Genomic DNA, 22,849 nt, shown 5'->3' with positions numbered 1-22,849 from the left:
CAGCGTTCATATATTTTACTGTATCACTGTTATACAGCGCAATTGGACATTACTCCCACATTAAAATTGGAGATATTTGAATTTTTACCAGCTCACTCATGTTTCACATGATGTATCGACTTAATACACTAATCACATAACCCATATCTGTTTTAATTTATAAAAATAAAAATTTAATGAAAACCGATCGGAGCTGACGCCGTGCCCAGGGAACGTAGATGTGACGTCATCACGTTCGTGCATTCAACTCTTTCCGGTTCGAGTAGCAGCCATCTTGTTTCCCCTTGCTAGCTAAATAAAATAAATAATACGCTGAGCCGGACTTCACTTCGAACCCGTAAAACAAAGTGAGTAAGAAATTAAAATTCATATGTGTGTAGAACGTTTACATGAAAGGAGTCCATGTTGGGTGGAAGTAGGGGCAATTACTTCGCTTCTTTTCATTTGCTGTTCTTGACCAATAGACGATTGTTTTGGAAGATGAACATAGGCGCCATTTCCCTCCCCGCTCTCTGAGGCGCTTATTGGTGGCCCGCTGAAGGGATCACGGGCGGCCAGGAAACTGATGTTTTGTGTCCACCATGTTGGCTCTTGACTGACTGATTGTCAGACGGAGTGGCTATTTCTAAAGGACACCGAATGGCGTCAGTTGCAGAACGAGCTTAGCCCTAAAAACCTTGATTGGTGGAATCTAGTCCGAGGTTTGATTGGTCTGAAGGACAGATCCAAACGTTGTCTTTATTGGTTAGACTGCTTCTTCCTAGCTTTGGAAAGCTTTGCAAACTTTCATTTGATCTCAGGACTCGTTGTCCAGCGGTGATTAAAGCTATATACGGGTCTCCTGTCCTGTATAACAGGCACCCGTGTGCAACTCCAACAAGCTAACATTAACGGCACTAACATTAGCACGAAGTTACGGTCAACAGTGACCTGCATAACGTTAGCCACTAATGCTAACTGTGTGTGCTTAAGGTTGCTATCATAAGTGTTCAGTAGCCATTATGTCACGTTTTAGCACTATATTACATTTCAATACGCTGGTGTTTTTTAGCGACCTCAGACTTCCTTCTGCCACCCTTGGAAATGGCATTTCTTTCATTGTCTCCTGCTAGCCGCTTTGTTCGTCCTGTGTGGCTTATGATGTACACTGAAGCGACCTAGTTAAAGTGCAACATCGTATTAGGGCATTAAAGAGCAAAGTTTCTCACAGTGTAAATACAATTCCCTATCGATATATAAATATGAAGTGTGTCTTTGTTTTCTTAAACTGGTAAGTGTAAGCAACACTCCTGTTTTCCATCAAAGTAGTGTACCTGATAACACTTAAATAATGAAAGAATAGCTTCAAAAATCACCCACTATACTAACGCAGAACTAAATCACTCAGCTTGAAGCTGCACTTTAATTACAAATACTGTTTATCAGCCATATTCCAATTGAAAAGTAAGAATGTCGAAGTGCTTCAGTATTCCTATTAATTGTTAGAAGTGGAGAAAAATACTGTGTACCATTTACAGCCTTAGACCCTTTCCTGCACCTTAGTTCACTTTATTAAGAGATCACTGTTCTCTATGCATGTTTAATCCAGTGGTTACACTTTATTTAAAATGACTGAATGAGGGTTGGTGATACCTTAGGGAGCTTAACCTGAGTAACCTGTGTGCAAATCATTCGGCTAACCCTTAAGTCATGCAGGTGTGCATGTGTTTTTGCATGTTTGTGGGCGAATGCATGGCTTGGCTTGGCGACCCTGCGGGTGCTGTGTGTTTATGAAACCCATAGACTGGCTGGTGTATATTTATCTCTAAACACCATCGTGAGAGCAAACATGTCCCTGCCATGGGCAGCACAGGTCATGGGAAGGTCTCATTTGCACAATGACCTTGCCAGGTGTCTTTACTGAGGCATTTTGGGTAGGCAGAATACATCTACAGCGAGAGCGACCCTGGCATGGCAGCCATGCAGGAGAGATTAATATTTGTGCAGCTCCACTCTAATCATTAACTGGATGGCTGTTGTACCTGCTCTAGTCCCCGTGCTCCTCACAAAAATAGAAAAGGGAACATTTAGCTTTGTTTCTCTTGAGTCTCTATCTTGTTCTCTCGCCCTCTCTCCACTCGTTCTACCCCTCCCTCCCTGTAACAACTCTCCTCTCTGTCCTTCTCCATCCTTCCGGTTCCCCTCCCCCTCTAGATTTTTCATTGATGGAGCAGGTTTGCTCTCTCTCTCTCTTAAGCTTCTTGTGTTCCTCACTACAGTCGGGATTTGCAGTAATATGCAGCATCAAGCTTTGGGTCGCACCACCATCCTTTGCACAAGTTGTCAGTCAAAGGCTGCTCAGGCCAAAATGTCTTTGCCATCACACCTTCAGTTTTTGTCACTTCTAGACACTTTATTCTCTAAAATAGGTGTTTTAATGCATTTGTATGCTGGATGTGGAATTACTGATGTAGTCGGTGGTGCATTAATCACCATGAGTTGTGCACAGGAGCAGCAGTGTCCTACCTTGGTGTTTTTAAGTAAAGGTTACTATGAAGGAAGTAAGTATGCACATTAAACCAGCAGCGAGTTAACAAGAAGGGCATTGTATGACATTGCTGACGTGGGTTTTTTTGATGACGTTTTTATCGTGGAAGCTGCTGTGAGCGTGTTTTTTTTGGGGTCAAGACAACAATGTCTTTGTTTACAGACTTTCACCCATATCTCTTAAGTCTTGTTTATCCACAAATAGGACTAGAATGAAATGCACTTCCTCCCCATCCCATCTGCTCACCAGTCAGCTGATTCTTCTTCACTTTGTACTGAGGCTCTGCAGTGATCTGCTGTGCAGTAGTTAGTGTTTGTGTAAAATTGATTGACACCATAATTAGGATTTCATTGGATTAATGTTGTGGTTGCAGTAAGTTGCATAACTAATGTTCCCATGAGTCATGAAAATGTGTTGAATAAAGTCAGATTCAAGTAATTCATAGTGTAAGCGAATAATGAGTGACCATGCATGTAGACTATTTCTTTCCCCTCTGTTAGCATTATATTAACAGTACAATGAATCACATCATAACAAGCAGGCTGCTTAGAGGCTTGATGTTTGCAGTGTGTGACTGTGAGCAAGGATGAATGAGAAAGCAAGGACAAAACGCTGATGTGCGCGTGGATGTGCATGTATACCTGCGCACACGTATGAGACAGCGAGTCTGCCTAGTATGCTTTTGTACTTTAAATCATGTGGATGCAACATGCGGCATCCATTCTGGCACTTGCTTTAGCCAGTGGGGGCCATCGTGGCTGCCTGCATCACCGTGCTGTCAGCCTGTAGCGGCAGAGAGGAGGCGGGGCTGAGGGAGACATTTAGTTTGACATTGTAAATAAGCAGAGAGCAGTTGTCAGAGAGCAGCCCGTGGAACCTTCCTCATCCGTCCGGCAGCAAGAGAGGCAGGGATCGCTTGAGGACAGACAATGCCGAGGCAAGCCACCACCAGCACACCCTCACACACTCTCCGAGGAGCTTTCCACAACTTTATTTGCTCTTTTTCACCTATTCTCGTCTCTACTCTCGCTTCCTCTTTTCTTTTCCCTGACCCCTATCCTGCAGCTCAAGGTAACTTAGAGCAGGAAGTTGGCTGTCGGTAAAAGGGGGTTGGGCGGAGGAAAGAGGAGGGGCGGGCGGAGGGGAGGATGTGTCAGAGCTGATTGGTGTGTGCGGCGTCCAATGGCACAGGAGGACCTTGTCTTCTCATTGGCTGCACGTGTCGGAGTGAGGTGGGAGCCGGGTGTGAGGCGGGGCTAGAGTATCATGTAGCATGCTAGATTGATTACTCTTGAATGTTAAAGGGGAAGGAGGCTAGAGATTTTTGTCTGAGAGTCGGGAGTGCCGCTGTACTGTTTGCCTGCTGTTGCCTGCTGCTGCGCTGGCTTTCTACTCCCTCTCGCCCTCTTCTCCGCGCCGGGCCAGGGGTCAGCTCAAAGACAAATGTACGGGTCACTGGCTGGACAGAGGGAGAGGGGCGAGAGAGTTTAAAAAAAAAGAAGAAGAAGAAGAGAGGGGTCAGTGAGTTTAGGGGACTTGGTCAGAAGAGAGGCAGGAAAGACGCGGCTGTATGTTTAGTTAGGAGGAGGACGTTGGGGGGCTGCTGAAGGAGACGGGGCAATGTATAAAGGGAGAGTGGAAGAGAGAGGCGGGGGAGGGGTCGAAGGGGGGGGGCTTGCTCCTCTCTGTGTGTCCAGGCTGAGAGCCTTTTTAAAGCTGTCCAGTGGGCCAGAGTGCCTTTTGTCTGTTGATATGATCAGAGGACTGGAGGAAGTGAGGGAGCTTGAGAGAGTTTTTCTGTCAACCTCTGTGTCTCCTCTTCCTGCCGCCGCGGCTGCTCTCAAGGAGACTTGAACAGGGCTGTCTCTTTCCCCCCCATTCTGCTCTGCTCCAACAGGGCAGAGCGCTCACCATGAAGGGCACAGGGGTAAGTCTGACTGCTGAAAACACACTCACACACTGAGAAGACCTGTCAAGTTGGTTAGGCTGAGTTTCAGGATAAATTGTTCACCTGTGTTCACTTTCTGATGTCTCTCTCTCCATCACGCTCTGCAGTGATGAGACAGTGTCTGTCCTTTACAGCCGTCCTCAATCCCCCCGCCCCCCCTTGCTTTCCCGTCCTGTAGTACTCTCCTTGGAAGATTGGAGTTGTGCATTTCGTGTGCCTCTCATCCATGTCCTTCAGTTGTCACATCAGGACACCACTGATGCTTCTCACAGAATGGACTGTGTTAAAAGATTGTGTTGTTCATGCTGTATGTGTGTTGTATTTTTTCATCTGCAAAGTAAAAATGTAGAGTGAAGTCTGTCTGTCTTTGGTTGTCACTTGTTGTGTTTTGACTTTGAACCACCACGCACACAGACTTCCACACTTACTCAGCACCCTGCAATTGAGTGCTCGTAAGAGCACGGCTGCCAGACTCTGAGCTCAAATGCACTTCGCTGTCTTGGTGGTGTTGATATCCTGGGAGTTTGTGGCCACAGTGGCTCCCGGTGCTGGTCCGAACCCCGCTTTCCCCTGGATGTCCTTGTTTACGTGCTAGCGCCAGACAGTGACGCAGAGCTGAGAGGCAAAGATGGCATCCATGTTGAAAGCAGATTCGCTATATGGAGGACTCTGAGAGGATATCTCTCAGTCTTGTTGTCACTGTTGGTGCCAGGGGTCCCCAGGGGTGGAGGTGCAGCTGGTTGCAGTGACCTCAGGACCCCCCCAGGCCCCCGCCCCGACAGTGCCAGACGCCCAGATGGGACAGACTGTCAGCCTGTCAGCTTCAGGGGCAGAGGAGGCTAATAGTTTGATCTGATCTCTTCTGATGGAATCTTTGGAGGGCGCCTCTTCTCACTTGCCTATGACTCCCTTTCTCTCCCCTCCCTTGCTCCCTAATTGAAAGTTTCCATTGGTGCCGTTGACAAAACCAAGTCCCGATGGGGAGAGAGAGAGAGAGAGAGAGAGAGAGAGAGAGAGAGTGCGGGAGATTGAGAGAGGGAGACTAAAAATAACTCTTAAGTTGAAGCCCTTGCTGCCAAATCCCAGGGTTGGCTGCTGTCTGCATGAGATTTGAATATCATTTGTGCCCTGCACCGTACCATAGGCACATCGGGCATAGAAACAAAGTAAACGAAACACGCAAACCACTTAGACATAGCTAGGCCTTTCGGCTTATCACTAAGGTGACCACTACCGCAGAGCATTCACTCTTTTGCCCTTGCCCCCCCTGTGTTTTACATGTGTACACTGTCACTAAAGACAGTGTGGGCAGCCAGGGGGAGTCAGCTGTGTTCCAGCATGTAATATGCAGGTAGTTTTAGCCCTGCCTACACTGACGCCAGAGACTGGGCCTAGCATTGGATGAAGGTCACTGGAATGTGAGATTGGCTCCCGCAGTCTCTCTGTCAGCACTGAGAAGGAAACATGTAGAGGGAGATGAGAGGACACAGAGGAAGCGAAACTCAAAGGGGGATATGGAACATAGCTAGTATGTACAGTATGTGATGTTTTTACTAAGCTTCTTAGAAAGTACGCAGCCCGAACCACTGGGGTCACTTAAGTGCTGCAGTGAAAGTTGAAAAACCTGTCCTTTTCTATCCTCCCCCTCTCCCTCCCCTTCTCTCTTTCATCTCTCTCTCTCTCCCTCCTCCCTCTCTGGTTTCTCTCTCTCCTCTGTTGAATGACCTTGGGAGATCAGTGACTAGCACTTCCTGGAGTTGGCTTGAAGCAGAACCAAGGGCAAAGTTTGCAGGGCCGCTTGGTTTGCTGGTTCGGTCCGGCCATGCCAGAGGGATGTTGTACTGCAGGTCATGAGCGAGCGTGCCATTATAACCCTGTCTGTCCTGTTTTTTTTTTTTTTTATCTCAAAACATTTGCACGAACATCTGTGAAAATGTTGTGCATGTCCCTGTAGTTAATCTGTAATTCCTGGCTGGGAACTTCTTGTTTTTTTGTTTTGCCTGAGTAGATCATTTACCCTGCATGCTGTAACCATGCCAGTTTGTTTCTGTGTGGTATTTGTGATTGGGGTCATTGAGGTGAAGGCTTTCATAGTTCAGAATTTGTAAATAAAGCATTGATTTATGGTCATAGTTTAAAATGAATGCTTGTCAGTATGACATTTGTTACCTATTATACCTGTATTTATTTCATCTTTTCGGTTATAGTAAATCAGAATAAAACTGACGGACTGAATGAAAAACAGTACCAGATTATTAGTGGTCCAATGATATATCCTGGTTTATGGTAATAGTATGTTGTGCAGACTGTTGCATTTGTTTTTCTGCGTAGGAGGCTGGTTAAAACATAGCAGGCTTTTACATTTGTGACCTTCCTGCCTAGCTGTCCGTTCTGCAGCATTGACACTTTCACACAGCAGCATGTGGAAAACTGACCTCTTGCTAAAGACATTCAGTGTACCAACACTCATCCCATAGTTAATACCATATCTTCCAAAAAACAGAGAAATGTCTTTCTGTTGATTTCATCATTTATAATGAAACGTGGTGGCAGCCTGTCCACGTGGGTACGTGTTTGCTCTTTGTACAGCCTTATGATTTAACTATCAGTAACCATGAAGAGTAACTATGTTACTTAAAGGCATTACCTGAACTATATAAAAAAACATGGAATATGCCATTCGATTGTGATACTACTACCTTACAATTCATATTTAAATCTTCTACCGCTTTAAAGCCCTTCTCACATCTTTTCACACTGTTAGATGAATAATTCATTACATCAACCAGACATATTAACTAAATGGCTACACTGATAATTTCAGTGAGCTGTGATAAAGTTTCTCTGTGGCTGCAGTTCACAAATCCACACTAATTGCAGATTCTAACACTTGCCACACTCACGCATTCGTTTGGAGCAGTATATGTCTCTCTATTTCTGTGTGAAGCGTCAGCTCTGCTTCTAGGAAAGATCTGGGATGAGATGAGTTCTTCAGCAAAATGAGGCTGTGATAGTGAAACACCTCAGGGTAAAGTTCACTCTTCTCTTCAGCCTCAAACAGGCCTTCAGATTATTCTTACCTGCCTTGCATCAGCACCTATCACATGCACTCAGCAAAATTATGCTCAGTTTACACCAACCGTCAGGTCACTAAGGGGGCAGTTTACTGCAGAACATTTCACATTAACCAAAGACCAATTAATGAATTTGTTCGGCTGTGCTCTCTCCTTTATATGTTGATGCCTTCATGCAGAGTGTGAAGCTGAAAACTTTGCTCTGCCTCTTTGCCCTTTCCTTGCCCTTTCACTAATCTAAAAGAGCAAATGAAAAGGCATATGACGAAGTGATACTAGCTTGTTATTTTTTCCAGTCTTCTGCATGCACTGCTATCAGGTTTGTTTGGACAGGAATTGAAGGCTCATGTAAAGTGCTGTGATGTCAGAGTTGGAGCGAGTCGCCGATGCTGCTGTGAGTGGCCACTTGATGTGACGTGCCAGTGAGCGAGCAAGCGAGGGAGGGAGGGAGGGATGAGATGGAGAGAACAAGAGAGAGGAGATGCAGGACGGGCCTGGTGGAACAACATTTGCGCTGATTCAGCTGCTACAAGCGGAGCAGCATTGACTTTCTCAGAGAAGTTGGAAGAAGGGGATCAGGTGATAGCATGTAAGGCAGAGCAAGGGAGAAGCACACACCCACAAGTGATAGAGATGGAGAGCAGACAGGAAGAACGACATAGAGCCCCTAAACGAGCAAGAGCAAGTTGCTGTGTTGGACAGTGTCGACAAAGCACGGACGTCACATTTGCCCTCAAAGACTCACACACACAGCAGAGCACTTCGGAAACCCAACACTGGCATCTCTCTGTCTCGATGACCCAATGAAGGACAACAGAACCGCAGGGAAGAGGAGAGATGCATAGCGCAGAAAACACAATGTACCCTAATATAGCATACAGTAGCAGCTTAGAACAGCACAGCAGAGACGAGCTTGTCAGGCTCGTTACAACAGAATGATGCACAGTATTATTCAGAACAGCAAGCTCACATGAAAGCACAACACATCCACAATGTTTGGAGACACCTTATTTTGAGTGCCTATAAGTTTTAAGGCTAAGAAGCTTTAACAGATTTCCATTTAAGTAGCACTTCAAATACAGAAGCAAATAGGACTTACCACTGCAGATGAAATAAGCCACATTGACACCAGCTATCCGGAGTTGTCTGCATCAACCTCCAGACCTTTTACAGCATTTTAAACATTGACATTTATTAGCTTTTGGGGAGTTTCAAAATTGATTTTCTTTGTGCCGGGGATTGCCACACTTGGTGTTTGTTTGGCTAGTCTAGACCCAGACCATAGAAGGTGTTGCAGAAGTCAGCGGAGGACATTATGTTCTGCACTTGTGTGGCGGGCTCCCACGCAAACTTTCCATTGATGCAAAGCCTTGGGAAATATGTTAATATTGGTATACTCTAGATAGAACACAACACTAGCTAGCTGGAGGAGCAGCGTTCAAGGGCGTGTTGATACTTAACCCTTTTCTCCTCGCTCATGTATGTATTTCTGTTTCTTTTTCTCCCCCTTGCACACTTCAGACTGCCTCTTGCCACACTTGCTTTCTCATTTCATCTCACATATTGACTTCCCCTCAATGCCCCCCCCCCCTTCTGCTGCTGTGGTTAGTGCATGGCTGTGTGTTTAGATTGAAGGTCACGGGGTCAAAGAGAGGGGGTTGGGGTGTGTGTGCGATTTAATAACCGCTCACTCTTTCAGAGTGTGTAAAGAAAAGGCAGCAGTTTAAGAGAGTGTGTGTGAGAGCAGAAGAAGGAGCTGATGTGGCCCGCGTGTTTCACTTATCTTTTTTATCAATTGAATCATTTGCTGTTTTAACTCCTCCATCTTCCTCCCTTTCCTCTGGACCACCACGTTGTTACCATGGTAATTAGCCTGATGGTTGTCTGTAATGCTGTCAAGTGAATTGCCTAATTATTGTTCCTTATCAGGCCACCAGTTGGAGAGAACCACACAAGCTGACAGCGCACACACAGACACACAAGGTTGTCTTGTTCAAACTGATCACAAGATCAAGTGCTGATACTGGTGCTGAAATGCTGTGTAGCTGGAAAAACAAACGGTTTTCATTGCTCTTCTTGTGTTCATCATATTTGCATGGTCACGGTGCTGCAAAGTGCCCAGAGGCCATGAAAGAACCCGCCAGAGGTCAGTTCCTCGATTGGCCAGAGGAGAAAAACTACAATTCCCATCAGTCATTCCTGCCCCGTGGAATGCTGGGATTGTTCTAGTGACTGCAGGATTTCAATCAACCTTGAAATGCAACTGGACACTGAAGCGTCAGACAGAGAAGGGGAGACATTGTCAAGGTCAATCACTAGCCTGGCATGCCATAGCTACAAGCGGCCTGATTGATTTATATAAAGCCACCCCCCACTGCCATTCTGTCTCATTGATTTAGGCTACTCTCTGTCGAAAACTGTATGACAGAACAGGATGCAGCAGTGCCTCTTCTATATTATTCAGTAACTTCCACAACTGCCAGAGAAGCAATCTTTCCTGTCAAAAATCAATTAGGTGAAGGGCCTGCCTTCCAAATTAGTGATTTATCTGTGTAAAATATTTACAACCACACTTAAGTGCTACAAATAAAGGAGCTGATGTGGTCCCAAAGCTGAAACAATCCCGTACAACACCGCTGTAAAGGGGTGGGAGGGGGGACACAAGATGGAGAGTTGGAGTGATGGAGTGAGAGGCTGTCTTTTGTTTTGCGTTGGCCTGTCAGCTGGACCAGAGCTGCAGCCATTCATGCTTGTTGGCCCAGAGTGAGAAAAGAGAAGATAAAGAAGAGACCCCCCCCTTCTCCTAACACTCTTTTTCTTTGTTCTGTCATGTCTCTCTCTTTCTTTCTGCATCTCCCTCTTTCTGTCTTGTTTGACCCACATAGCTAGTTTGCACAGCAGTCTGACTGCAGCCCTGTCGGTCTCTTACCTCCCCCTGTTAAAGCCTTTGGCACTTTGTCTTAGCGCTGGATTAATGCTGAACTGGACAAGGCACTACCCCTCCCTCAGCAACTCACACAAACACACCCCGTCTCTCTTGAGTAGCTCCACACACTCATCTCTTGTTCACCGCCCCCCCAATGTTTCTTTTTCTTCTCCTCTCTGCCTAATCTTTTCACTGAGGTAGGGAGGAAAGGCAGAGAGTGAAAGAGTGCAATCCAGACACTCCAAGCCCTGCGTGCTCAGACAGGCAGGCCAATATTCCCCGAGCAGATTCCTGGCATGCCATAGTAACCTGCTGGATCCTCTTTCAAACCGTCAGACCCCTTGTTGGAGCACTGGCTCCTATGTATGCATGCACGCGAGTGTGTTTAACTTCACAACTTTTCGGTGTGTGTTCATAAAGAGCATCCATCAAAAAAAAGTGGGATGCAGTTGTCGTTAGGACACAAACACACTTCTCTTTCGGATCTGTTACTTCAGCGTTGTCCTCAGTGCATGGGGTCACCAGCAGCGATTGGCTGACATGCTTGCATTTGCAGAGGAGCTGCTGCTCTGTGCCGAAGGTGATAGAGGCATTCATAATCGGGGAATTTGCAGTCAGTTTGGTGGTGGGTTTTTGGGCATGTCAACATCCCACAAGTACAAGAATAGAAGCCTGTCGGGACTCTATTTTAGATCTAACTCTATTATAATTATAGGCTATGATGGGATGTGTGGTTCTGACACACGGGAAGAGCACTGGGCAGCACAGGCCGGGTTTGGACTGACACGGTATTCTGTGTCCTGGTGTCTCATGTCCTTCGCGAATGACCTGTCTCGAATGTCTGAATCAACACATCAACGCCTTTGTTTTTGTGTTTTCTAATAATTAACCTTGTGCTTCTCCCTCTCTCTCCTCCCCTGTCATTCCTCGATGCAGCAAAGTAGAGGATGTCCGCAGATGCATTTGGAGCCGGGGGCAGCGATGCCCAACAAACCCTGCAGTCCTTCTGGCCTCGGGTCATGGAGGAAATCAGGAACCTGACTGTGGTATGTTATGTCCTCTGAAACAGACAGACACACTAGTCACACGCCAAGTTACACTTAAGATTCAGTGGTTTCACATGATTTCAAACATACGTGTTAACAGTGAAGGATGAATTTCTCATGCTGTATTCTGTGTCCATAACACGTTTTTTTTCAGAAGGATTTCCGTGTGCAAGAGTTGCCTCTGGCTCGAATCAAGAAAATCATGAAGCTGGATGAGGATGTCAAGGTAAAAGGACAGGAAGTGACTATTTTGGGAAAATATTAATTACGTTTAGGGGTAAATATGTAGTAAAAGGAACTTTCTAGGATCATGATATTTCCATTTAATGTTTAAAAAACAGGCTATGTGTAGCTTGATTCTATACAAAATGTTGATTATTTTAATGCCTTATAGGCTGACTGACAACGTCCTTCAATTTGGTGTGTGTATTCTGTCAAGCTCATGCTTTGTGGCCTGTTGTGCTCAGACCCTTCAGTGTCCGTGAATGGTCTGTTGGACGTATTTTATAATGAAAAAATATTATCAACTCTTGCGCTTTCAGCAGAGTCTGTTGATAAGAAGTCCATTATTTATATCGAGTGAGTTTATCAGCGCATATTAACAGTGTGCATACAGGCATAATCAAGCATCATTAAGCGAAATTACAAAACTGATTGCGTAGCAAGTCGCTGTTAATACTACTCTGTGAAGCCCTGGCATTGTAATCTGTAAGAAGCAACTGCTTTTGTAGTTTTTAAAATGGCTCCACACTGCAAGCGCTTTAGCTGCATGTTGACTATTTAAAGCATATTCCACATTGCTGCAAGTTGTGGTTTATGGCAAAGATCTCAATACCAATACCAATCTCAATCCCAATTTTAGGTGCGTGTGTCCACAGACTTTATTCAAAGGAACCTACCCATCTCCCAACATATGTCAGTTGCACTTAACTTGACAGTTAAGGCACAAGGAGCAGTGATTATTTTTCCCTCATTACACCAGATTATCAGCCAGGGCTGCTCATAGTCTCTAAAGAGAATGCCTCGGAACGTGTGTGTGTGTGTGTGTGTGTGTGTGTGTGTGTGTGTGTGTGTGTGTGTGTGTGTGTGTGTGTGTGTGTGTGTGTGTGTGTGTGTGTGTGTGTTTATGTGTTTGTTTGTGTGGCTTGAATGTGTCGTGTCAAGAGCACTATCCCCTTAGTTAAGCAGCAGCTTAAAGTGGTAAAGAGATCAGGACATCCCTAACATATCTGAAGACAAGACCCTTCTGTAAGCTCTGACACAGCAGCTTTCACTGCATGTGTGCGTGTGAGTGCTGTGGTGCTGTTATAGTCCCATTTTATACATTTAAGCTTCACATATGTGTTCATATAATTATTGTGTGGCTTGATCTGAGAGTCCAGTGCCACTTGATATCAAAGAGTGGAGTTTGAAGCTAAGCAGTTTGCCACCAGATGCCTGCAGGCGAGTGAGTTTATAACTGAAGATGTTCTCCAGCTAACATAGTTCTTTTTGAACTTTTTTTTTTTTAATGGATGCATTTATTGCTTATTTTGCAGTGCCTGTGAATGGGATGCAGCCATTTGTTACTGTGCCCTGAGTGACTCATGTTATAGCTAATACGTGAATGATGCTGTAACTCCATCTCGTCTGCACAGATGATCAGCGCAGAGGCGCCGGTCCTGTTTGCCAAGGCGGCTCAGATCTTCATCACAGAGCTCACCCTCAGAGCATGGATCCACACCGAGGACAACAAGAGACGCACGCTACAGGTCAGACACGCTCAAAAAAAAATGTGTCAACACTGTTCCTTGTCTTTTCTTTTTTCACACATTCATATCCGTCTGGTATGACACATTTCGCCTTGTTCACATCACGCTTCAGTGCAGGAAACCTCTCTCTCCACTGTCTTCTCACTCTGTACCCTATTTGTTGGGATTGTCACGTCCGTCTATTGTAATATTTGCACATCCTCCTTCTTCCTTCTGTATATTTCTACTGTCTTTTTCTTTTCCACTCCTCTCCCACACCCTTGCAGCATTGGGCTGTCTGTTCAGTTTGTTGTGCCTGTGTCTGTGTGCATATACAAGCAGAGGCCCCATACCAGCATCCCCTTGAGGACTATCCCTCTGTTTAGTTCTTTCTCCCTCCATTGACTTTGAAAGCAAAGCCAGGCGGGTGCCGTTGACCCACTTTTCCCTCCGGTGCCATTTTGCCTCCTCTGCTGTCCCAAAGTTGAATAAGATGGACTCTCCAATGATGTGGTGGTGGAGGGTGGGGTTACAGAACACGAGTGTGTTAATGGTGGTGAAAATCAGACAAGAGCTTGTCTCACCTGGACGTCAAGAGGGGAAAACTGTGGAGCAGAACATGAAAGCCCTTAAGTCCACTTTATCCATTCACATACCTCTGAGAGATTAGCAGCCCATGGATGTGTGTGTGTTTATGCCAACACAGGTAGAGAAAGAGACAGGAAAAAAAGTGTAATCGCTCTCATCGCAGTTAGTCTTGGAGGAGTCTTCAGTTGAAGACCTACTTTGGAAGTGCGTTCACTGTGCTGTTGTCTTGACTTATCTTTGACCCGGAGTCGTTTTTTTAGCCTGAAACTCTCGATTGTTTGATCTCCACACTTCATCTGCTGTGCAGGTGTACACGTTAATTACATTTTACACCACAGATGATAAATACAAGTACATGGTAGGTACAGGTCATGGTTGAACGTCATGAATGTGTGATTTTCTTGTGCCTAATTGAGGAAAAACAACACCTTACATATCCACATGTTCACACACACACACACACACACACACACACACACACACACACACACACACACACACACACACACACACACACACACACACACACAACCACACAAAGCCTGAGTCCTATTGTGAAGAGGGCACGCCGGTCGGGGTCACCATGGCAACGCTCATCAATAGAACAAGTGTAGATGTGACCTGGTGTTACCAGATATTAATCAAGCTACTATAAATAGCCTCTAGAGCAGGGAGGGCCACAATGGGGGGTCCTGACAGCCAATATCCTGTGGAAAATTCCACAGAGACAGCACACTGCTGTGGATATAGGAAGGGGTACAGCAGCAGAGGCTGAGGGCAGGAAAGCGTCATCAGTTTATTTCCACACACTCACCAGGTTTATGACTGTGATGCTGGGATGATGGCTTTTTATTCATCCGTTTGCCTTCAGTGACTGTTGGTTAGAAAAGAAGTTGAACTTATCACTCTTGTTTAATCTGAAAACCAACAAATCCTCACACTTGAGAAGCTGGAAGAAGCAAATGTTTGACTCAAATGATTAATCGATTATTAAAATAGTCAGCAATTAATTTTCTGTGGGCCTGTCATTTCAGCTCTAAAGTTATCTTCATTGACGTTGATCTCAGTTATGAAAGCATAAACCTCTGACAGTGAAACTGGGATCTTGATTTCAATTCCAGAGTAGCCTCTTGTGTGGCTATTTTGGGAGAGTTGACCTCAGACCCTGAGGCGTATGTGTGTGTGTGTGTGTCACTGCATACATTGAATTAGCATAATTATGGTATGATCTCATCGCTGGACCCTTTGCCTCTGTTATGTTTGCAGAGGAATGACATTGCCATGGCCATAACAAAGTTTGACCAGTTTGACTTCCTGATTGACATTGTGCCCCGCGATGACCTGAAGCCGCCAAAACGACAGGTAGGAAAGCACACACTGCAAGGACTGTAGTGACAAGCAAACAGCAGGTGTCAGAAGATTTATTTTTTTGGAAAATACATGTTAAAGTTAAAACAGGAACAACAGCTGATCATTTGCGTCTTCATCTCAAGTGCTTCGCCATTGTTGGCAACCTGGAGGTGCTGTAAACATCCTTGACTGGAAGCTGGGGTTTGGACTGTGAGGGCTTTCAGTCGGATGTTTGCAGCATCTTATTGCCTCTGACAGCCAACAATAACCCCATGACGTTAGTTTGTACTATTGGCAACAGAAAAGCATAATTTGACGTCCGCTTGATGGGACCAATTCAGTAAGGATAAAATCATGTTGAAGTTTTGCTCAAGCAAGAGAGTGATGTACTTTATACACATGTAGCGTACCAGCTGGAGGAGTGAGATATTTAAATTCGTTGTCAAGTAGACTGTCTCCAGGCATGTAAACATCCTACACTCTCAGCTGTGTTGTCATGGAGCTGGGAGAGGGGTGTTTACACTTCTGGTGATGGAGACACCTCATCAAGATGAAGCATTCCTCATTAGTCAGTTATGAAGCGGAGTGACACAGGTCGGTTTTTACTGGTAATTTGATGTGTTGTAATTGTTTGACCTGGGTTCAAGCCTCCATGCCAGCAAGCGTCTAACTTGCTGAACTGTGCTGAGTAAACTGAATCCCAGCAAACTCTGACGCTGCACTGCTGCGGCTGATCCAGGATGAGGATGGACAGAGAGGACATTTACATACATGAATCAATAACTGTCACAGTATTAGTTTTAGGATACCTGTTTTTCTGTCAATTGTCAGAGTTAAAACATATGTTCAGCTTAGCTTGCCTCCAGACCTGCAGTCTATGGTATTGACCAGTATGTTGCCTGTAATGGATCTTATGTCCAGATTACGTTACTCTTCCCCAGCCACAACCCATCAGTTATTTATCAGACTTGCCCTCCTCTACCGTTACACCTGCAAAAATAATTCATGGAGATGTAATGGACTGATATGCCCTCTTCTCTGTTTGTGTGTGCGTGTCATCTTCAGGAGGAGATGCGCCAGTCAGTAGCTCCAGCAGAGCCGGTGCAGTACTACTTCACTCTGGCCCAGCAGCCTGGAGCTGTACAGGTGCAGGGCACACAACAGGCCCAGCAGCCCGGCGCACAAACGGCCACGACCATCCAGCCGGGACAGATCATCATTGCACAGCCACAGCAAGGACAGGTACAGCTGACCTGTTGTTTGAAGAGTGTTGTTTCGCAGGGTTTGCCCAAACGGCAGCCTCCTGGGCTGAAAAATGAAGCCAACACGGAAGTGCCAGAACATGTAGTTCCTTGAATGGCCACTTAAAGCTGGCTCCAAAATCGAGTCAATCCCCCATAGCCCCCACATTAAAATGCTGAACTTTATGTCAGAAATAAATAGTCTGCCAGTTTTGGTCTCTGTAGCTTAATTTGGCCTCAGTTCTCACGCTCCACCTCTTTGCACATTTTTGGATTAGCGGGGAGGTTGGCGGAGTGGGGCACTGCAAGAGATGACAACGGCCAGAGCCACTGTCACTGGACTTCACAATGGCTCTTCAGAAGCCTATGGGTGACGTCACAGAGATGCATCCATGTTTTACACGATCAAAGCACCTCTCAGAGTGCACACACCAAGATTTAAAGAAGCAACAACAAAATGAAACCACGGCTGGATATGAGAATTTTAGGCAATAGTAAGGGTGATGTGGAGAAGAGAACGAATTCCAGGCTGCAGCCAAGTGCCAACAGATTCCCAGTTCAGGAAGCCTGCTCTGAACTTCGTGAAAAAGATTGTGTGCGTGTGTGTCTGTGTAACACCTGAAAGATTACCGCTCCCAAGTAGATTAAGCAGCACATTCTAAACTCCACCCAGTGCTGGGAATCATGCTGCAGAAGGCTTGTTGCTTAGGGTCATCACACCTGGAGTTCTTGATATTTGTCTAAGCTCACATTCGGTAGCCGACCACTCTCCCACCAGCAGAAATAACTGAGCCTCAGAACACACCCAGCACACATGGACACCCTCTTTGTGAAACCCTGCAGGGGAAACGTTTGATCTGAACTCTTTGCCAAACAGAATATTCCCATATCTATTATTTGCTTATATGAAACCATTATGGAAATAAAATGTTTATAGAAAACTTTATGTAACCAATTGGTTGAAATGCGTGCAATCAGTCCCCGTCATAGCCTCCAAAATCAGCACATATTAGACGTGCAGTGTGTGGGTCACGGTTGAATTTCTAAAATCATGTAGTAAAGAGTGAATAACACAGGGACTCAAAAGCTGTTTCTTTATGAAACCAAGTCCCGAGCACATATACAAAGACACACACACACACACGCACACGCACACGCACACACACACACACACACACACACACACACACACACACATTATTTATGCTCTGTATTGCAGTGCTTTCACCAGTTAGTAAGATAACAAACATGCATATTTAGGGGCACCCTTCAATTGTCTCTCTTTCTAATTATCTCATTCCTGCTACTTTCGCTGCTAAGTGTTCTCTCTCCAGCTTGGTCTCTGCATGTCATGTAGCTGCACTCCTGAGCTGCTGTGGTGCCTCATGCTGCTTCAGCAGACTGCCTTTAGCTGAGCTGTCATACTCATTTAGACTTTGCCTGATTCACTAGCGCTGCTACTGCTGCAGTCCCTGCTGAGAGCAGGGAGGTCACAATTTGACACTCACCTTACATAGACTCTATTGTAGGCTATTTACAAGATGGCACTTTAAAAGATGGGCCTTTGGGAATAAGTGGAAGTTTTAAATTTGCTTCTACAAAAAAGGTATTTGGTTTCTCGAAGAGATAAAATACAAACTTGGAATCTTTGAAGCTTCATCTCAGTCTTTCTGTTATTACAACCAAGTTATTTTATTTGATTCTCTCAGTTTTGTGTGGAATGTGCACCTTTCTCTGTCAGTATTTAAGTCACATAAGGGTTTGCTGGTGTCAGACAGAGCTGGTTAGTTCGCCACTACCCACCAGGCACATGCCATATGTGGTACAACAGATTGGGTCTGTGGAGTTAAGAGTTAGCAGGAAATGCTTCAGGATGAAGAAGACAAAGAAAAGATGGTGGAATTTAGCACAGGAACAGATGATGGGCACAGATCTCAATTCAGTCCCTTTATTTATGCGTCTGTGTGTCCATGTGCAGAGCTTTCAGTGTCACTTGTTGTCACTGTTGTACCAGTTCTGTCACTTTTTTTCTCAGGTCACCAACTCGCTCATAAGCACTTACGAAACCACAGCTGACATTACTGAAGCTGATGTAAATGTCACTGTGATGTACATGCGTTTTCAAAACCTGTCCATGTTTTTTTTTTTTTTTAATCTGTTTCTGACATTTCACCTCAGCTTTTTTATCATTCATAAACACGTCATTAAATGTCATTTGGCGCTTATATGTCACCGTTTGCAGCTCTAACATTGAAGCTTTCTACGCAGTCGCTCCACACACGCTTACATTCATGTTGAGTTGTTGCGATCGCTGCTTTCTCACTGTGTGTCTTTCTCTCATTTTCTCATTCTATTCTGTCGGGCCATCAGATGCTGCAAGGTGCCACCATGCAGCAGTTACAGCAAGTGCAGGTGCAGTCACAGGGCACACCCATCACGGTAAACACACATGCACACCTGCATTCATATGTTCACTAACCACACACAGAGGCCACTGCTTGTTGCCACGGCCCTGTACGTGACTGCTGCACGCAAGTTCTGCCCTGTTCAGGGGACTGAGGCCTGTAGGGGGTGATCGCACCGTGAGATCAGGTGGCCTTTTCTAGATAGTGTGACAGACAGAAGAGAGAGAAGAGTCGAAACCTTGCGTCGTCAAGCTATGTCCCTGTTTCTTTTGTACCAGCCTGATGGTCTTTTAACAGAAATTTAAGGCTAAGCTTTGTGGTGCTGGTTAAAACCAAATTCCAGGCAAGTTAGGGATTTCCTGGTTCTGGGCTTTATGTCAATCATAAACTTCATGCCTGTTCAACAAATGATATGTGATTTCTGTGTCTCTCTCCTTCTGTCTGTCCTCCCTGTCTGCTTCTATCTTTCCTTTTCTCTCCATTAGAGTGCACCCGTGGCCATGCAGGTGAGTGAGGGCCAGCAGGTACAGATTGTCCAAGCTGCGGCGGCCCAGGGTCAAGCTCAGACGGCTCAAGCCCAAGGCCAGACCATGCAGGTCATGCAGCAGATCATCACCAACACAGGAGAGATCCAGCAAATCCCGGTAGGAATCAACATCAATCTGAAGGAAAAGGGGAGGGATTGATGGTGGAGGTCAGGGAATTGAACGAGGGGAAGAATGGATGGACACAGGTTTAAACAGACAGTTTGCAGTAGTCTGCATGTGTTGCATGGGTTTGACATGGTAACACTACACAAACATTGTTTTAGTGAATTATCCATCCTTCACTCTATGATGGGAGTCAAAAGAAAACAAAAGTTAATTAGTCACCAGAGGAAAGTGAATGATTGCTGGTGCTGTTGTCCAGAGTAGGAAAATGGCTGTGACCTCTGCGTTCCAATGACCTTTGCTCTAAACCAAACTCTGTCTCCCCCCTGTGTTGGTTGAGCGTAGGTGCAACTAAACACAGGCCAGCTACAGTACATCCGTCTCGCTCAGCCCGTCTCAGGAGCGCAAGTGGTCCAAGGACAGATTCAGACTCTCGCCAACACCCAGCAGGTAATCTTAATGGCAGCGAAAGTAGCATTCGTACAAGGAATGATCCGATATCCAAACATTTATGTTGCTCTTTTGTTCATTTTATCGAACTTCTTTTGTTTTCAGATCACACAGACAGAGGTACAGCAAGGACAGCAGCAGTTCAACCAGTTTACTGATGGACAGGTAACAAACACAATAAATATATCCAAAGCCTTGTTAATGACAGTGACATTTTGACCTAAATACACAATTTTGTATCTTTTATTTGTTGCCAAGTGGCATCTGACTTACTGTCCTTATTTCTGCCTTATTAGCATTGTTAGCATTTCTCATTTTAACTCAGACATATAGCTGCAAACAAGCTGACATGTGCCTTGTAGAAAAATGCTATTAATTTAGCCTTAACCTAACCAGAAATTGAGATAAAAAAATTCTTGTTTGTGAATGTTCCGGCCAAGAAAAACAGCAATAACAGTCTGTTAGAGTTAACATCAGGCCTTCATCCTCTCCGTCTGTCCCTCTGTTTTACAGCAGTTGTATCAGATTCAGCAGGTGACGATGCCAGCAGGACAGGAGCTGACCCAACCAATGTTCATTCAGTCCACCAACCAGACAGCTGACGCACAGGTCACGCAGGTCAGCACCGACTGAGCCCAGCCAGGAACCTTTTCTCCACACACGCGCACACAGCACGCACACCAGCCCACGTGGCGCCGACAGATGCCACCAACTTCAACAACGGAAGCCCGATAACTTTGATTTTAAGCACTGCTCATGTAGACGAGGGGCCCGAAATATTGTACAACTCTTTCTATGTAATAAATTTAGTGCACTGGATAAGAAAACCAAAGGGACGCTGATTGACTCTCTCAGTATCTCATGTTAAGTTACATCCATGCTTAGATGCTTTTTGTCCCCCACATCTGTCAACAAAATATGCATCACTGCCACAGTCCATGACACCATCTCTCCACAGACCAACTCTGTTCTTCCTCTCCTCTCGTGTCCAAACTTCAAAGATTGTTAAAGCATAAAAAAAAGTGTGTGTGTTACTCTCGGCGCCTTCCTTTCTGCTCTCCATTTGGACATGAATCAGGAAAGTGTCTGTCTCTGTCTACATGACCTGCTCCTGGTGTATCTGTGTTTGAAAGTAGCCCCCACATTCTTCACCTCCTGCTTTTCACGGTGGAAAACACCCTGGTTGTTGTTTTTCATGTACTCGAGGGACGAAATGAAGCCATATACCTCAGATATCACTTTTTACAGCAAGTCAGTCTAAGGGAACTCAAGGAGAGGTCATGAGGATTAATGATGATTTCATGTAGTTTCTCTTTTTGTGTCGTTTTCCACATTGACGGTGAAGCGTGACTTTGTTGTAAGGGCTTCGAACTGTTGAGGTTAGCCGTGTGTGTGAACTTGGATTTCAAGCTCACACACACCACAGTCTTCTTTACTCCTCCATTTTCACCCTTTCCTCTCATTCACTCGTTCTTCACCCCTCTGTCTTTAGAGCAGGGAGCCTTTTCTCTGCCTCTATGCAGTTTCACACAACCTTCCTACTCGGGTGGTTTTGGAGTCTTGTGCCCTGGTTTATGTCTCATGTACAAACACATGACTCCGTCTGGAGCAAAAAAAAAAACAAAAAAACATCCTTTTTATAGAACTCTTTTTTCAATGCAGTTGTTTTTCTCTTGTTTTTGAGATGTTAGGTCTCATACCTTCCCCATCATTTTTTTTTAATGTACAGTAATGATTATTCTCAACATTCTTATTGTTGTTTTTGCATGTAGTTCAAACTGCCAGCATGACATGCGATAGATAGGTACAATTTTATTTTTGACGTTACTTTTTTGTAAACAAACTTTGTTTGTGAGAAAAAATAAAAACCGCAACTTGTCATAAGAGTCATGTTTTTGGAGTGTTTTTCAGAGTTTGTGTCATCAAGCACTAATCTTTGTTTTCATTGTTTTGTTTTAGGTGAATTAGGCACCTCACTAGTGTGTGGACTGTAGGCAGGGAGACAGGAGTGAAATGCAACAGCACACCAAGAGATAAGACTTGAACCAACCCCCCTCCAGGTAGACACGTCCCACTACCAGAGCCCAACGTATCATTGTCTTTGTTGCTTTTTATAGTAACTTTAATCCAATAGGTTTGAAGTTGAAGCAACATCATAAGACTAAAAGTATTTTCAACACTCATTTTAATTGTGGACAGTGCTAGTCTCAGTGTGAGGCTTGTGCTGTTTTCCCAGGTGGACGGAGGAGGGCAGCACTGATCTAACAAACTATAACTGCCACTGATGTACTGTATTAGGGCACCTGATTTATTGCCAAACACAGGTTAACAATTTTTCACCAGGAGCATTGTTTAAGCAGCCCGGTCTTAACTCTAGTGTGCTGGCAAAAATGTGCGATCAATATCTACCCACATTGCACCCAAACCAGACAATATGAACGCCACTAATCTTATTCCTGCTGCCCTCCTCTAGTGCTGGAAAAGCTTCATGTGCTACAAAGGACAAGCGGTTAACAATAGAGTCACGAGTTATTTGGCTGGAGACCGCTCAGCTTCTGCAAGATCAGACTGCATTCCTTATCCGACCTAAATCTTAAAAGGAAGAGAGGTAATTATGGTGGAAGAGAAAATTAAGCAGGCAGGGAGATGCAGGGCGCTCATAACGTCCCACTTTACACCAAGTAAAAGGTCTCGCATTCAACATTGTGTCAGCGTTGAAAGTCAAAGCTCAGAAGTATCGCTTTGAAGTGCTTTCGTATCGTATGTGTAGAAAATGAATTCGCCCACACATACACCCACGGTGACCTGTTACTACACATTGTCTGGTTAAGCTACGGTGGGCAGACACACAAGTAAACATTAGTCAAACGGAGGGCCCTTTCTTAATCGACTTAATCAGCGAACAATAACTGCA

At 45.0% G+C, this 22,849-nt stretch overlaps 1 protein-coding gene across 10 annotated transcripts; it reads left to right on the top strand.

Moving 5' to 3' along the window:
* The first annotated feature begins 271 nt into the window (after positions 1 to 271).
* On the top strand, positions 272 to 21,821 carry nfyc (nuclear transcription factor Y, gamma). Of its 10 annotated transcripts, none has more exons than XM_070984619.1 (11): positions 277 to 347; positions 11,412 to 11,521; positions 11,679 to 11,747; positions 13,159 to 13,272; positions 15,106 to 15,201; positions 16,255 to 16,431; positions 18,801 to 18,869; positions 19,321 to 19,479; positions 19,831 to 19,935; positions 20,041 to 20,100; positions 20,449 to 21,821. In XM_070984619.1, the coding sequence occupies exons 2-11, from the start codon at positions 11,423 to 11,425 to the stop codon at positions 20,566 to 20,568; spliced, it is 1,068 nt and encodes a 355-aa protein (XP_070840720.1). In that variant the 5' UTR covers positions 277 to 347; positions 11,412 to 11,422; the 3' UTR covers positions 20,569 to 21,821. The 10 variants fall into 10 exon arrangements, with proteins under 10 accessions (XP_070840721.1, XP_070840720.1, XP_070840718.1 ...); XM_070984617.1 differs by having other exon boundaries at positions 11,676 to 11,747; XM_070984618.1 differs by lacking the exon at positions 277 to 347 and adding an exon at positions 3,364 to 3,464 and having other exon boundaries at positions 11,676 to 11,747.
* The last annotated feature ends 1,028 nt before the right edge of the window (positions 21,822 to 22,849 follow it).

This window comes from Chaetodon trifascialis, chromosome 17 (assembly GCF_039877785.1).
Source record: "Chaetodon trifascialis isolate fChaTrf1 chromosome 17, fChaTrf1.hap1, whole genome shotgun sequence".
Classification (NCBI taxonomy): Eukaryota; Metazoa; Chordata; class Actinopteri; order Chaetodontiformes; family Chaetodontidae; genus Chaetodon; species Chaetodon trifascialis.
The sequence above is the reverse complement of the archived record's forward strand: the minus strand, read 5'-3'. Positions and strand labels throughout refer to the sequence as shown.

Coding starts and splice junctions, on each gene's coding strand:
- nfyc (XM_070984615.1), top strand. CDS start 11,423: ATGTCCGCAGATGCATTTGGAGCCGGGGGCAGCGATGCCCAACAAACC. Junction 11,522..11,675: donor AAATCAGGAACCTGACTGTG/GTATGTTATGTC, acceptor GTTTTTTTTCAG/AAGGATTTCCGTGTGCAAGA. Junction 15,202..16,254: donor TGAAGCCGCCAAAACGACAG/GTAGGAAAGCAC, acceptor TGTCATCTTCAG/GAGGAGATGCGCCAGTCAGT.